General features: G+C 38.1%; 2 protein-coding genes across 4 annotated transcripts in view; one reads left to right on the top strand and one right to left on the bottom strand.

The window, feature by feature from the left end:
• The window catches only part of LOC121729251 (dedicator of cytokinesis protein 9), a 92117-nt gene that overhangs the window by 41051 nt on the left and 34743 nt on the right, over positions 1-16323 (top strand). The gene's annotated exons all lie outside the window — the stretch shown is intronic.
• LOC121729286 (venom acid phosphatase Acph-1-like) lies at positions 4-14964 on the bottom strand. 2 transcript variants are annotated; one of them, XM_042117754.1, is made up of 10 exons: positions 14908-14964; positions 9355-9476; positions 8878-8945; positions 8694-8801; positions 7315-7396; positions 6503-6660; positions 5599-5781; positions 4099-4219; positions 619-857; positions 4-322 (listed from the first exon to the last, which is right to left on the bottom strand). In XM_042117754.1, the coding sequence occupies exons 1-10, from the start codon at positions 14937-14939 to the stop codon at positions 170-172; spliced, it is 1266 nt and encodes a 421-aa protein (XP_041973688.1). In that variant the 5' UTR covers positions 14940-14964; the 3' UTR covers positions 4-169. The 2 variants fall into 2 exon arrangements, with proteins under 2 accessions (XP_041973688.1, XP_041973696.1); XM_042117762.1 differs by lacking the exon at positions 14908-14964 and adding an exon at positions 10984-11310.

Below are 16323 nucleotides of genomic sequence, written 5' to 3'. Positions count from 1 at the left end.
CTACTAACTTTAATTTATATTTATCTCCTATAAAAACGGATTATTCAAATTTATCACATTATTTTATTTTATATTTTTACTTAAATACGTATTTTAAAATCACACCCAATTATTTAATATTTTAGCTCCTTTCCGTTGCGTTCTTTGGTGCTTCTTTATAATAAGGACACTAGATGTCCGTATCAAACGTGCAGTCTTTCTTATAGTCGTGTGTCACAATATATTTGGTGATGTCAATAAAAGTGTCTAGCGGGCAGAACGAGTCGCAACCCGGTACTTCCATCAAACGTGGCTCGGCAGAATCGTCGTCCCAATAGTATATCTGTAATTAAACATTAGGACAAGCTTAATGCCAAACAATCGAATACATAAAATGTAATGTTAATCGAGATAAAAATTATTTATTTCATACAAAATCTAAACTTTGTCAACCCATCTTTTAACAAAACAGTGATGTTAACAATTACTACTTACTGCACGCTACACTAATCTCTAATTCGTATCTAAAAAGCCGGCGTTTAATTTGCAAAACGTTCTCGTGGAGCACGCACGCAGCCCTGCGTTTTTTAATTTTTATATGCAAGATCACGTATCCACTTAATAAACCGCCAATATAACCTTGAAACCGTATCTCCTTTCGGCGCTCAAATTGTTCTGATCGTTTCTGTTGGGTTGTCGCTCGTGCAACTCGAACAACAGGGCGACGCCGGGGTCGGGGAGGCGGGGCGGGGGCGCGACGCACGCCGACAGCAGCGCCGCGACCGTAACCGGCGTCCCTATACGCACTATCACGGATGGACTCGACGCGTCCGCTGTGCTCGATATCGCCTCCTTGATTATTTGCTGGAGCAGAGCGCCTGAAATAAAATTACGAGTAGTTTATGGAAGTCGAAAAAACGCTTAGTTGGTCGAATTTTTAATTAGGTAGATTTTCTGAATAAAAGAGGTGTTTTTGAATGTCGAATAAAAGTAACACGTTTGGAAAATTGCCAGCAGATATAAAAAGTAAAGATAAATATTTTATGTTAAATATTATCTATTCAATAGTTTAAGGTGACGCCGCGTTAAAGTAAATAAAAAATCATTTTGGATATGTTTTAAATCGCTTGTTTTCTATGAGAGGTCGGGCCGGCCTCTCATAGAAAACAAGAAATGGAAAGGGCGTAAGCGACAAAATGGTTTTTGTCGCGTAATTTAAAAACCATAAATATATTTCATATAAGCTATGGGCAAATTATAGTGTATGCTTGAACTAATCTATGTATACAAATTTTGGAAGCTTAAATCACTCTCCTCTGTTGGCAAAAATAAAATCCCTGTTTTTATAGAGTCTTTTGTTTTTATAGAGGATTAATTATTCTGTGTTATAAAAGTTGACCAATCGTGTTATGCTATGGGTAATTCAAAGATAAAGACATGATTAATACTGACAATGAACTTTAATTTCTTAGCTTTAGTCATTGTTGAGAAAAATGGATATCGTTGCAGCTAAATTATTTTCAAGGTGTCACCTTAATGAGATCATTATCAATAAAATCACTGTACTAATTTCTACACTACCTATAGTAATCATGGGTTCTCCATTTGTGTTAACTTAAACTTAACATTGTTAAACGATTAGGGGAGCTGTTAAAAAATAATTAAGATCATTGTACCGGTAATAGGTAACACGTGTCACGTGACCTACATGATAAAAACTTATCACGTGACTTGTGACTATAAATAGCCGTGCATAAATTAAAGGATTGGCAAAGAGACGCCTAGCGGGGTTCCCCGTAGCCAGTAGGTATCGGATGAAAACTTGTATCAGTTAAGCAACAATGTCGATTACACATAATGTAATACTGATTTGTATATGCCAAGTTGCCCAGTTGCCGACTGGTAACATTTCCATTTTCCGCAGCTTGCAAGATGAGTTTGGAATGTAGATTCCTTCATCAGCGTATTGCATGTTATAGAAACTTTAGATCGGTTTTTCTGCTTTAAGTCTTTATTATCTTACAGCAGAAGGGGCAATTATTTATTTATACTTACTATGATGATGATCGTGGTATTATAATAATTAATAAGTTATTAAAGGTATGAACTGCAATGGATAAAGTACCAGAGTGGTTCTTTTTATATTTATATATATTTTATCGAGAATAGTGACCCAACCTTCAGGCCCAATTTCACTAACATCTGTTAGTGTTAACAGCTTGTTAAAATGTCATTTCGTATCTTTCATTGATTTAAAAAACGAAAGAGGTGACGTGATACTAATTCGAGTATTAACTTTAACGATCGTCATTGAAATTGGTCCTCAATGTAATAAGTCATGTTTTAGGCAGATTAGTTTCGTATTTCCGCGTTATTTAATAGGTTAAAGCAATAATTGATTTGCCTTTTTTTATTTTTGAAAATTAATTGACACCTACAGGCTATTAGCGCCATGGAATTTGTCTAAATTTCCGCCTAGTTAGGTAGTATTTAACTACTTGACATTTCAAGTTTTTCTTGTTTTTTCGTTCGTACTCTCAAGACCCGATAAATGTTAATTTGTTACCTAGCATGATTTAATACAGTCATTCATCAATAAACTAATATTAACTAATTTTCCATACCTAAGTTAGAGTTGCTCGCAACTGCGTTGCGCTGAAATTAATTTCTCGCTCGAAAATTCTATTGGCATAAAAAAATCTTATGTAATTTTTCGGGACTCAAAGTACCATACCAAATTAAACCACAATCGGTTCGTCAGACAGAAATAGTTTCGGGTTTATAATATTACTAGCGACCCGCCCCGACGTCGCACGGGTATGAAATATATAGCCCCAGAAAAAAATATTAAAATCCTATGATCCTTCACGTGGTCTACTTCTTATCTGTGCCAAATAACATAAAAATTGCTCCAGTAGTTCGCGAGATAAGCCCTTTCAAATAATTTCCCCCGTTTTTTCCACATTCTCCTGCGTGTTAGCGTGATAAAATATAGCCTATAGTCTTCCTCAAGAAATGGGCTATCTAACACTGAAATAATTTTTCAAATCGGACCAGTAGTTCCTTAGACTAGTAGCGCGACCAAGTTAGCCCTTTCAAATAATTTTCCCCGTTTTTTCCACATTTTCCTCTATTTCTTCGCTCCTATTTGTCTTAGCGTGATAAAATATACGACCTCTGTGGCTCAGTGGTGAGCGCGTTGGTAGCTCAAGCCGGGGGTCGCGGGTTCGAATCCCGCCGACGGAACAAAAAGTTTTCAATGTTCCCGGGTCTGGATGTGTATTAAATATGTGTATGATATAATAAAAATCTTAAATATATGTATAGTATAAAAGTATTAAATATATTTCCGTTGTCTGGTACCTGTAACACAAGTCCTTTAGGTACTTAGCACGGGGCCAGACTGACGTGGTGTGAAGCGTCCATAGATATTATATTATATTAGATATTAATATAGCCTATAGCCTTCCTCGATAAATGGGCTATCTAACACTGAAAAAATCATCAAAATCCGTTGCGTAGTTTTAAAGATTAAAGTGAACAAAGGGACATGAAGGAAAAAATGCGACTTTGTTTTGTAATATGTATAAAAGTATCACGGATGTGCGAAAAAATGGCACAACATGATAAAAAATTTTAGGCCGGATTCGACCAAACTTGAAGTTACACGAGTATAACTATATGAGAATAATTTTACTCTTTCAATTTACTCTAGGATCTCTTCGTTTTCGTTTTACCGCAATTATAAGTTACTCGAAGAGTATGAAATAAAATGTCAATTATAGTTCATAATGACACCGACCGTGAAAGTTGACACTCTGCTGTGCAACTCTTTGAGTTGAGAAAGGGTTACTAGTTACTATATCATAGAAAGATAGGGTTAATATATTATCATAGGTGCAACTATTCTCAGTTTAATATTTACTCCATCAAAATCGCCCGTGTAAAAATTTACTCCCGTGTAATTACCTTATTCTTGGATAAGACATTGGAAAAACGCAAAACCAGCTTACTCTTAGATTAGGAAACAGTTATACTCGAGTAAAATTTTACTCCAGTTTGGTCGAATCCGCCCTTCGATTCGCAAAATCTGCAGGAAATAGAATCGTTATAGTTTACCTCCGCTAAGTCTTCTCAGTAGGTTGTTGTGGAACATCATGGAGTACTCCAGCCGCGCTACCTCCAGCAGCCTTCTTTTCACGTGCTTTGCCCATTTTGGATTCGCTACTTTTATGTCATCCTAAAAAGAATTTTGAGTGTTTGGATTGTAAGTTATAACAAAGGCAACCATAAATAAAGTGAAAACTGGACTTCAATGATGACAAAATAAAAAGTAATGTGTGGGATTGTGCGTGGCCGCCACAAAGGAAGATCTTCCGACCGAGCGAGGTGTTATGCTCGGTCAGGCCGAAGCCCACGTGATACATTTCAGCTGTCGTATATATGTCGTAGGATGATTTGAGAAATCGAATTATCTCGAAAATTCTAGGTTTTTTGCGAAAACACGAGTTGCCTTAGTAACATTGCACATTCTTAACGCTGATTGGCTTGATTTTTGCTTTCTGGCCGGATCTTTTGCTATATGTATCTTTGAGGTATTACACCATAGAATTATAAAGGGTAAGATATGACAATGCCTCTTCATAGGAACTTTACTTTTTATTTAACCTTTTTCTCAATCTCAACCATAACCTCAGAATTAGTTTCTGGATCTGTTGAACTTTCAGCACTAATTTCACGTCTTGTTGACTGCAAGTTTAAACACATTAAAAATATCAAAAACTGCTAGCTCGCTTACAAAAACGACCACAAAAAAAAACAACGCGTGACAATGAATTGACATTTAAAACGTCAAGTCTTCAACCAATCAGAGAAGATGTTGTCGTGGAGCGCTTAAACCGACCAATCAGTGATTTTTTTTAGATAATAACTAACGATTAGTTTCGCAATCTTACTAAGGCGACTCGCGTTTTCGCGAAAACACGACCTTTTGTCAGTAAGGTTGAAAAATGTTATCACCATTGTCTAATTATCCGTGTTTTCGCGAAGTCCCTAGAATTTTCGCGATAATCCGATTTATCAAATCATCCTACGACATATATACCGACGCGCTCAGAAAACTTCGATAGCGCGATGCAGGAATGTTAGGCGAATTGTGGGTACCGCCACAAAAGGTTCCGGTTTTAACAAAAATCTGTAATGTATTTAAGGTAATTTATCAATTGTATTTTGTCCAAAAATATAATCAGCCATTAATATAATTGACACAGACAAATAGAGCTCTTTACAATGCACAATGTAAACTGGACAGAACAGATATTTTGGTTATCTAACAATATTTTCTCTATTTTAATACTCGTGGGCCGTGGCCTGTTACATAATTTCTGTGTTAACATAACAATTTCGTTTTTATATTTTTTTTTCACATATCTGCGTACCTTTCACATGTCTTAAAAGAGGTAGAGACTAAGCCCATAGATAGAGGTCACAGAGAAAAACTGCGGCCTACTTTTTCTGATTGTCCGTTTGTCCGTAAATAAGTTAGGACTCTATAGCTATATTCATATCTAGACACGTGGAGCGTGGCCAGTAGTGTTGCAGCTCATAGATCATATTTACCTGTATAATAAACAGATTGTTTAAGTTGTACGCGTCCTGCGGCGTGGTGAAGTTGGCTCCCGTCATCTGCGCTATCTTATGAAAGAGATCGCGGTACGGAGCGAGTAGACCCTCCTCTGTGAACGCTTCTAACAACCTCTCCTTTTCCTGTCTGTATCGGGGACAGTTCTCTTCATATAATAGCTAAAGTAACGTTTCAAATGTATTAAATATACATTAATATAAATAGCTTATATAAAATGGCGGATCAGAATCAACAGCTGGTATTTATTCTGTTTATCAAGATTAGGAATGTTTTTTCCTGAAAATCACGTCTTGTGAATCTTGCAAACGTTGAATTAGTTGTTACGCCAATCGGCGATTTGATTCGCTGTATAACGGCCGTTCTCAATATTTGATCTATATCTGGTTTTGCCCTACTAGAGATAGGAATAGCTCACAATTGACATAATGTCTAATGTGAGCTATTCCTATCTCTAGTAGGGCAAAACCAGAGATAGATCAAATATTGGGAACGGCCGTTAGACGTTGAATTTCATGACGTAATATCATTCATGACGTATAATCCTTTAAAGCAGAGGTTCCCAAACTTATTTTGTCTACCGCCCACTTTAAGAACAAATTATATTTTAGCGCCCCCATTGTTTCAATTTAAAATGCATCCTGATACCTGATGAAAAAAATCACCCCCCAACCCCCCCCCCCCCCCAAGTTTAGTTGCTGATGATCTAAAATTATATTATTGTAGTAGAGGTAGGAAAGCTTAGCAGCTTTATTCTAGATTCAACCAGTGTGACCAGAGTGCAGGGGGTACATCCCTCTGCATTCGCTATCACCTGCTTTAAATTGAGCAATCCATCTGTTTCTTCCGGCCCTATACCTCAAAATAATATCTCCAACTTACATAATCCTCGCTCCTCGGCGGGTAAGTGTATGGGACAGGCTGCCAGTCCATAGTGTCGTTCCACACCTGGTCCGGCGGCGGCGGCCACAGCCCCGCCGATATCAGCAGGGCAGTCATCTTGCTGAGGTTCGTGTCTGATGCTATGACGATGCTCTTGTCTGTAAGAAAAAAAGTTTGGTTGTTTTCCATCTCAAAAAGGTTGGGGATGTTTGATGTTGGTCTGGTAAATTTAGAGCTTGTAATTGTTATTTCGGATCCAGCGACATTCGTTCGTTTTCAACAAAACTTTCGCTTCGTTGTGTATTGATCTAGTATGAATTGATCCTAAGTTAAAAAGATGAACAATCAACAAGACCTTCTATAAGTTCATGTAAATTCAACGTCAATTCCTTTAGACCAGCGGTCGGTAACACGCGGCCCGCGAACATCTTACTTGCGGCCCTTGAATGTTTTGTGAAAAAGCTATGAGTATCAAAAACAATGTTTTCTAATATTACCAGTAGTTATCGCAACTTGAAAACGTAGCTGCTTGTGACATTTTGTAATAAAAACTTTGTTTATTTTTCTGAATTCTCATACTCTCTTTTACAAATTTTGACAGCTTACATTTTACTAGTGCCCATCCATCAGAGAGGTTGAAACGATTTTTTTTATTGTGGTCTAGAAAGATCGCTATATTGGACTTTTAGGGTTAATAGAGTATAAGGCCTGCCACCCGCTTTTAGTTAATTTTGCCTCCTTGTGGCCTTTGCCTGCCAAACCTGACACCTGACATTTCAATTCTAAGATTAGGATGAAACATTGATATTTACCTGCGAGATAATACGGCCCAAGGAAATCGATATATCTCTTCCTAAGCAGCGCGCCCATCTCGAACGTCAGCATTTTGCCCTCCTGTAACAGAAATAGCGTGGAAAGTGACGCGGCGTAGTGCGATGCGGACCATAAATCATTGTTACTGTCGGCTAATCTTCGCGACACCTCGATCCTGCCGAGTGCCGACAGCCGGCCTTCGCTCCCCCTGCGGGAAGTCGCCGCTTCGTTAGCCAAGATATTAATATCTTAGACATACAACCTCACAATATCTGAATTCGGTTGATTGTTTTGTGCAAATTATAAACAATGTATCAAACGCGCGGTTTAAAAAACGTTAAAACTAGTTTTTAAATGTATTTTTGGCTAATGGGAATTTATGTATGCTCTTTGATCGCACACCCATTAATCGGTTCTCAATGTAATTTGCATGTCTTCCCTTGGAACCTGTATTAAACAGGTCTATTGACTAGTCTTTATTATTTTTAGTTTAAAGTAAGATTACTATTTTGCCATATTCGAGTATTGGACAACAATTTAACTGAGATTCCCACGATTCAATAGCGCATATTCAGAACATATTATAGCATTTTTAAAATTCAATTTGTCATCTTGTATTGTAAATAATTTGTATGTGTGAATAGCCGCAATGGTATAATACTGCAAATGATGAATCGCGGAAACACGCTGTAATGCCCCTTTGTTAACTAGGTATTGGTACAGTCATGGACATATCTGGTGTACCGAATTCAAACCTCGGTGCCCGCTAATAAGATCGCAAAGTGATACACTACGTCAGTCGCCAACCGTACTCGCTGATTTGATTTAGTGATCATTCGATGGCTGAAAGTACGTTCAATGTCACTTGCACAATTATTTCAAACATATTCGCAACACCATTATAAAATCGAGCATTACGAATTGAAGATAGCGATATTAAAAATCCACATTAATAATTCCAAGGCTTAAATTATAATATACTATCGTTTGTCGTCGGCAAAACCAGAGTGGTACAGCTACCGTTTGGAGACTTTGTTGTTAATATATGAATAAATGATAATAGAATCATATTGCCAAGTAGTGTAGGCCGCGCACTATTTTGAGATCATTTGGAGAAACTAGAGGGGGCATTCGGTGCATATGTATCCAATATCATAGTTTTGTCCATAAGACCGTCTGATTGCCATCTACCAAAAGTGACCCTTCGGATCTCTGATCTGCCAATATCGAGATCTCACTCGCTCCTCGCCCCACCAAAGAGACCTAAAAGCACTACGCCCTGCATCCCCCTTTTAGTTTTGCCGAGCACCATAAAATTTTACGCGCCTTGTAACGACGCGACGGCCAGCTAATATGTAAGGGTAATTTTGGAACCTACGTTGGTCAAAGCTCCAGCCCCGTAGGGCGCGAACACATGGTCGGGTGGTGGAGCTCCCAGCATCGCCAACTCCTCCTCGCTGGGCGTGCGCTCGCCGTGGGACATCAGCTGCACAGAAATGTTGCTTTGGATTATTCGAATAACTCGAGTACCTACTCACAAGGTTCTGAAATATAAGCCTTACCACGTGCACCTGTCGCAGCACCGTCACTTCCACCGTGGTGTCCTTCATCATGAGCACGGCTGCGATGGCTGTAGAATAGGTTTTTTTTTATAACATGGCATCTGACATCTATAGGCCAGCCTTTCCCAAAGTGGGCGATAACGCCTCCTTGTGGGCGCTGAAGGTCTAAAGAATGTGGGACCCAGAAAAAAATTGCGGCTTTGTGGAGAGGCTTGGGGGGGTGACTTAATTATTCATCTGGATTAATTTTTAATTGAAACAAAGGGGGCGCTAAAACATAATTTGTTCTCAAAGTGGGCAGTAGACAAAATAAGTTTTGGAACCCCTGCTATAGGCGATTAATGAGGTTTGCAAGTCATAGTCCAGTCAGTGATTCTCTATCGTGATATAGAAAGGAGTCTACGCAGTGGTGCCATCATGACATTTCGTTTATTGGTCCCAAAAGTAGACTTTTCAGTAAAAGTACTATCCACTTACCTGAGATGAGGCAGATGCCCACCAGCACCCCGAGGCAGCAGCACGCGTGCTCGATGCGCGTGCTCTGTGCCGCAGCCGGCGGCGGCGCAGCGCTTGCCTCCTCCTCGTGACCGCCCTCTTTCCTGCACCAAAACACATTCGACATAGTTCCTTGTAGAGCAAGAACCAGGAGGCCTACTACGAAACCGTTTGAGACTCAAACAATCGAATGAGAATGCTGCATCCTACTCTAACGACGTCATTTCGCTTAGAGTGGGACGCGTCATTCCGATTCATTTGATTTAGTCTCAAAGCGGTTTCGTTGTACGGCTCCACGTCTGCCAGACCTTCGTCATTCCATAAAAGCTGAAAATTTTTCTATACTTGTCCCCCTATAGAGGAAAAAACGACCAGCGACTATGAAGCTTATAGGTTGCAGTTCAGGAGGTATCAAGTGGTAAAGGTGTACCGAACTTTGATGGCCACCCGGCTCTTGGGCAACGGTGACTAGGTACATGTTATCAAACAAAAATATTTGTAAGATGGCTGCGGTTTGGTCTGTTAAAATATATATAAAAGTTAGACATACCCTCTTTCCAGTTAGAAACTATGCTCATACGTCTAAATTGCTTTTTGTTATTTTATTTTTTTATGAAATAAGGGGGCAAACGAGCAAACGGGTCACCTGATGGAAAGCAACTCACGTCGCCCATGGACACTCGCAGCATCAGAAGAGCTGCATGTGCGTTGCCGGCCTTTTAAGAGGGAATAGGGTAATAGGGGAGGGTAGGGATGGGAAGGGAAGGGAATAGGGGAGGGTAGGAAAGGGAATAGGGTAGGGGATTGGGCCTCCGGTAAACTCACTCACTCGGCTTGTTTCACGCCGGTTTTCTGTGACAACGTGGTATTTCTCCGGTCGAGCCGGTCCATTCGTGCCGAAGCATGGCTCTCCCACGTATAAAAATTATTAAGAAAAAATTTATCGTTTGTCAACATGAACATATTAAGCATAACTGTATAAGTAGGTTGTTATTATTAAGCTTCATGCCAAAGAAAGTAATTTTTAAATCGTAGACTTTATTTTCGTAGAGCCTCTACGAAAACTTTAGTGTCTTGAAAACCGACTTCTTGAGTACGCTCGCCGGTAGAGCATGGGCAGTGAATTCAATAATTACAAGCAGAAGGTATATGTAAACAAGTTGCAAAATAAAATAATTGATACTGTAAAATGCAAATAAAACTTTGAGTTGATTTAGATAATATTACTATAATTATTGTTATCATCAATTACTAGACAACACCATAAAACTTTAATTATTACAAGGAAGCTACATCTTTTTACAACCACCTAAATACCTACCTACTTAATTAGCCCTTATTGCGAAAATAATCCGTGATTGTAGGGAAGTATTGTTCTGTTCGCGAAGATAACATCTAATGTAGTTATTATAGAGTCGCATTGTTATGTCGGTGCGGGATCTGACCACTCGTAGTCGCATAATAATTACGTTCTGGACCTCGACAAACTCAATCAACAATTGAAATACCAGCGAATTACAGGTGTAATACGTCTCATTTATTAGCGACAACACTATTTCATAATGAGTGTATTATCTACACGTGCGAATCGTTTAGCACTCGCTCACTCACATTTTCCTCCGCCGGGTCAACAGCTCTACATCGTTTTTCAATCCGTCCACTGTTCCGTCACACGCGGCGCATGGCACGTCAGAAGCCCATCGTGTCCTAATGGCCGCGAATGTCACAGAATCGGGGGCGGAAGTGGTCGAGGCGCGCAGTCGGGTCCCACTGAGCGCGAACGCTCGGGAGTTTCACGGTCGCGTCGACCTGCCACTCAGATGATTGACTTTGTCCAATCGATTACACGGTGTCTATTCACAGGCGCGCGAGTTGACATTGTCGCTTGTACCTGCGGGCTACGCCTCGCGCGCGTCACAATGCGAGCAATCGGCTCGTCTTGACATCACACCGCATACTGCACTTGTGTTTATTTGATGCGCTACACATACATGTTAAATATTGAAGTATTTGTTCCCTTATCCCTCTGACTTATGCAAATAAAGATGTTTAAATTCCCTTAAAGTATTGAGAGACTTGTATGTTATGATTTCTTAGGTTTACGCGAGTATCACTCATTATATTACAAGGTTCAAACACTTACGGATTTTGTCGCGGAGCACTTTTATTAATCCCGACGTTTCGGCTACTTTACAGCGGCCGTGGTCACGGGTGGACTGAGGTGACAGGCGTCCAATTTATTGAAGTTCTTCAACTACCCGAAGATTCATCAATTTTTGTTTGCGTTCCGATCTACGCAGAACGAACTTACAGTGTCATGAAGCCGAGGTTTCCTAGATTTGTGCTGTAGTTTATTTATCACTGGATCCCAACTAGATGGCGGCACCCAACTATCTTCGCGGTTAAAATTATTGTGTTTTTTAATTTCAATGGCCTCGCGTATTTCAATGGCCTCGATTTGATAAGCCACAAGTACTGGCAAAAGAAGCAAGATAGAAAATCTTATGTAATGGCGAGGTTGATCCAGTGTGTGTTCACAAATTGCGGACTTGTGAACACACACTGGATCAACCTCGCCATTACATAAGATTTGATAAGCCACGAGTACTGGCAAAAGAAGCAAGATACCGCCCAAGAATGATACGCGAGGCCATTGAAATTAAAAAACACCCTAATTTTAACCGCGAAGATGGTTGGGTGCTGCCATCTAGTTGGGATCCAGTGATAAATAAACTAAAGCACAAATCTAGGAAACCTCGGCTTCATGACACTGTAAGTTCATTCTGCGTAGATCGGAACGCAAACAAAAATTGATGAATCTTCGGGTAGTTGAAGAACTTCAATAAATTGGACGCCTGTCACCCGTGACCACGGCCGCTGTAAAGTAGCCGAAACGTCGGGATTAATAAAAGTGCTCCGCGACAAAATCCGTAAGTGTTTGAACCTTGTAATATAATGACTTGTATGTTTTTCTTGTTTCAACATTTTTCTGATTCACTTTGAGGAAACGTTTACGACTTAGAACTAAACAATCTAGACCAGCTACCAGCATGAGGGTGCTAATCTTAGCACTCGGAACTGTCAATAGCACTCCAAAGAGGGGTCAGAATTTTCTCACATGTGAGAAAATGCGGACCCACGAGTTGATGACTGACTGTCCAATTTAGCAGATTGAATAAATACTAAGCACCAGTGCAAAATAAGTGAAAAAACGAATTCATAAGTTTTTATTTTCACTTGTAATTTTTTTTCTATTAGACCTTAATCTAGTCATAGGCGCAGCTACCATTGTATATGCCAATATAATAATCATATTCGGCCCTCAGGCTAAAAAAGCGTGACCTCTGGTGCTTGCTGAATAGCACTGGCTTAAAGTAGAAAAATACTTTTTCATTAAAAATCACCGAACTCATATTATTATAATAAGTTTTAATACTGGCTTACAACAATAAGGAAATTGTATTATCCTTAATTACGTAGTACCTAAATTTATCTGAATCCGTGTAAATAATCTTCTTGAGAACTTCACTGGATAAAGAACCATAAAATTATCTTATAATAATACGTATAATTTATACAAAATTAATTTGGTTTTAATATCAATTTCTTTTTTAACCTGTATCTGATTTGTCCATAATTTATGTTCACATCATCTCTTTGTCGATCTATGGTGATCATTTCTTGCAAACCCTAATCTACCCTTATAATATTATAAAGCTGAAGAGATTGTTTTTGTTTCAAAGCGCTTATGGTCCAGGAGCTGTCGATCTAAAAGTCCCCTCATGTCGTGCATGTATTTTAGGCTAAACACTACCCGTTTCGATTTTCGTGGATAGTAAAATGTTTAAAAAATATTTTTTTGTGTTGGATAGTCCACTGGTAAAGGCAGGCTTTAGGCTAAATAACATTACGCTGCGACCTGGCATAGGATGGTCATGGGAGCAAAGAATCAATGGAAATATCGGAGAAAATTATTATCATTCATCTTATGCGTTGATGGGGATGAAGTAGCGGCAAGTGGCAACTTTAATAGTATATATTACTAAAAAAACTAGTAAGTATAATATTATAATAAAAATAAATCATACATTAATTTCGATTAGTTTACCTATACGACGTCTTTAAGGATAAAGCTCTACATAATAAATCCTAATAAACAGCCCACGTGTTTTTTTTTCATCCTCATTTTTTTCTTCAAATTGATCGCTAACTGTCGCACTTAGAGATAAATATTAATTACTTAACTATAATTAATTTTTAACAAAAAATCACATAAGCCTCATACATCATAATAAAATTAAATTAAGAAATTTTAAAGAAACCCCCGCCAAACAACTTTAAAAAGTAATGAAATAGTATATTTTACTGACTTTAAGTTTAAATAATTCCTAAGTGTAAAGTCATATTTTAGTCCATAATTGTTGTCACGGTGTGTCGGGGGACCGCCAACAGTGTCATTGCATTTTGTATCGCCATGTCACTGATTGTCTCGATTTAGTTTGCTGAAAACTGACCCATAAACTATAATGGTATGTGAAATCAAACATCTACATTAGCGGTCACCCGACACACCTTGACAACAATAATTATAGACTAAAATATCACTTTAGGTACACTTAGGAATTATTTAAACTTAAAGTCAGTAAAATATATAATTTCATTACTTTTTAAAGTTGTTTGACGGGGTTTTTTTTTATTTCTTAATTTAATTTTATTTCATGCTTTTAAAACTAGTCTTGGTTAAAGTAACTTCTATCAACAGGATCATATTATTATTATATCCCAATGAATACTATCTAGGAATGTCCTTTTGGATGAGTCCGTCAATATGAGTCCAAACATGAAACCTCAACTTTGGGTTCATATGGAGCTCGGCTCCTATAGACCCAGGTGATGCTGTAGCAGCAGCATGCAAAAATTTTGTGGTTATCTACGTCTTACTAGTTGTCGCAAATAAAATGAGCCCAAACACGAAACCATTGCTCTAATTTGGTGAGGAGCTGGGTATCCTATTGATTACCAGGTGATGCTGCAGCACCAGGTGAACTTTCCATTAATGTGTAAATATTCATAAATGTCACGAACTAGAATGCAATAAAGCCCGCCAAATGACTGCAAGTTGCTAATCGGCCCTTCACGAACCAGATGAACCGCGATTTTTCAGCACGGAGCAGGCTGATGATGATGAACTATAGCTAAGAACACTCTCAATTAAGTCAGCTTTCAAACAAAAAAACTAGATCAAAATCGGTCCACCCGTTTGGATGCTACGATGCTACAGACAGACAGACAGACAGACAGACCGACAGACAGACACGTCAAACCCCTCTTTTTTGTCGGGGGTTAATTAAATGTATCTGAGTGCGTATGTCAAACTTAATGATATGCTGAAATAATAATTACAGATAACTTAATTAGCCTTAAAATGTGACGTACAGATGCAAATGAAATAATTCGCAATCTGCACTACATTACGTATGAAGCGTGCTGGATATGCGGGCCGGTACTTAGAAAAAATCCAAATAAAACACTCACTTGACGCAAAGTATCCTCGTTAGCTGTACCATTTCTATAGACGGCACATATTTTACATGCAACTCGCTCCTACAACAACTCCATACTAAATGCTCATCAAACAATGTTTATTCTTATCTAACACAATGAATATAATACTAATGTGTATAATGATTAACGAGATATAGTTTTTTATTACTACTCGATTGTAGTAACCTCACTTTCAGGTTAAGGCTGCTGAGCAGGTTTCGTTCCTTATGTTATCAGGGAAAATCTTGTGTTTTCCATTACACATAATCCCAGGAAACTCGAATCGAAATGTTTTACTAGTACTGATGATAAAGTTACTAACTTCGTGATAAAATTATGGAAACTGTTGGTACCTGCTAGAATTTCCTTTGAGACTTTAATTTAGAATTCTATTTTGCTATAATTTTTTACCAAGCTAAGCATTTACAAAATATACGCATACTAGGTTTACCACATATATCTAATGGAATCTATATTAACCTGTTTCACCACTTCCTGATAAGTGCTGGATAGGCTATTCACCACTTTACTTGACAGATAGAGTATGGAGAATCTGTCAAAAAAGTTGTGGATAGCCTATCCGGTACTTTATCAGGAAGTGGTAAAACAGGTTCTTAGTAATTTTAAAATTAAGAAAATTGTACTTAATCAAATATGTCATAAATTATTTAAAGCGATTTTATATGGCCTTTTGCCTGCTAGGTATGTAGAAAATTGCTAACATTTCAATAATTTTGATATTTAATTCAGGTCTGTACCTAAATAATTACTTCAGTGTTCCAAATGTTAGGCGGGTAATTAAAACACAATAATAATAATCACAGCCGCTTTATTAACCATTCATAAACTTGTTTCTACTAAATATATTTAAATGCTGTTCGAGTTAATTAATTATTTGTTCCATTAACTTGATAAAATATAATTGATGATAAATAATACGATTTGTAAATTTTTTTCACATCGTCTTTAAATCCAGCAAAAGTTCCAAGAAAAAATATTTCGAGCTGGAGTTTCTTTAAAAAAAAAACTCTACGTAGAGCTAAAATCAGATTTTATAACGAAAGTTGTGCTTAATTTTATATCGTTCATTTCAAATCAATTTTTAAATTAATAACAATAAAACTGCGACTTAAAGAGTACATCTCTTCTTGAACTCGCTCTTCGCTAGGATGTGGTCCTGAGATAGAGTTATGAATCTGTCGTAATCACAGAATAGTTGTCCACCGCAGCCGTCGATCGGCAGTATTTCTTCTGGTTTCTCGGGTGTTCTCGCGTAGACCGCCTGAAAGGAAGTCAAAGATAGAACACATATTACACAGTTATAACTCATAGTTTAGTTTCAGAGCCATAATACAGACGGCATATTTCACGCCCCATCTGATACGGCCTAAGATGGAAAAATACTCT

The sequence above is a fragment of the Aricia agestis genome, chromosome 1 (assembly GCF_905147365.1).
Source record: "Aricia agestis chromosome 1, ilAriAges1.1, whole genome shotgun sequence".
NCBI lineage: Eukaryota > Metazoa > Arthropoda > Insecta > Lepidoptera > Lycaenidae > Aricia > Aricia agestis.
This window is presented reverse-complemented; position numbering and strand designations above follow the sequence as displayed.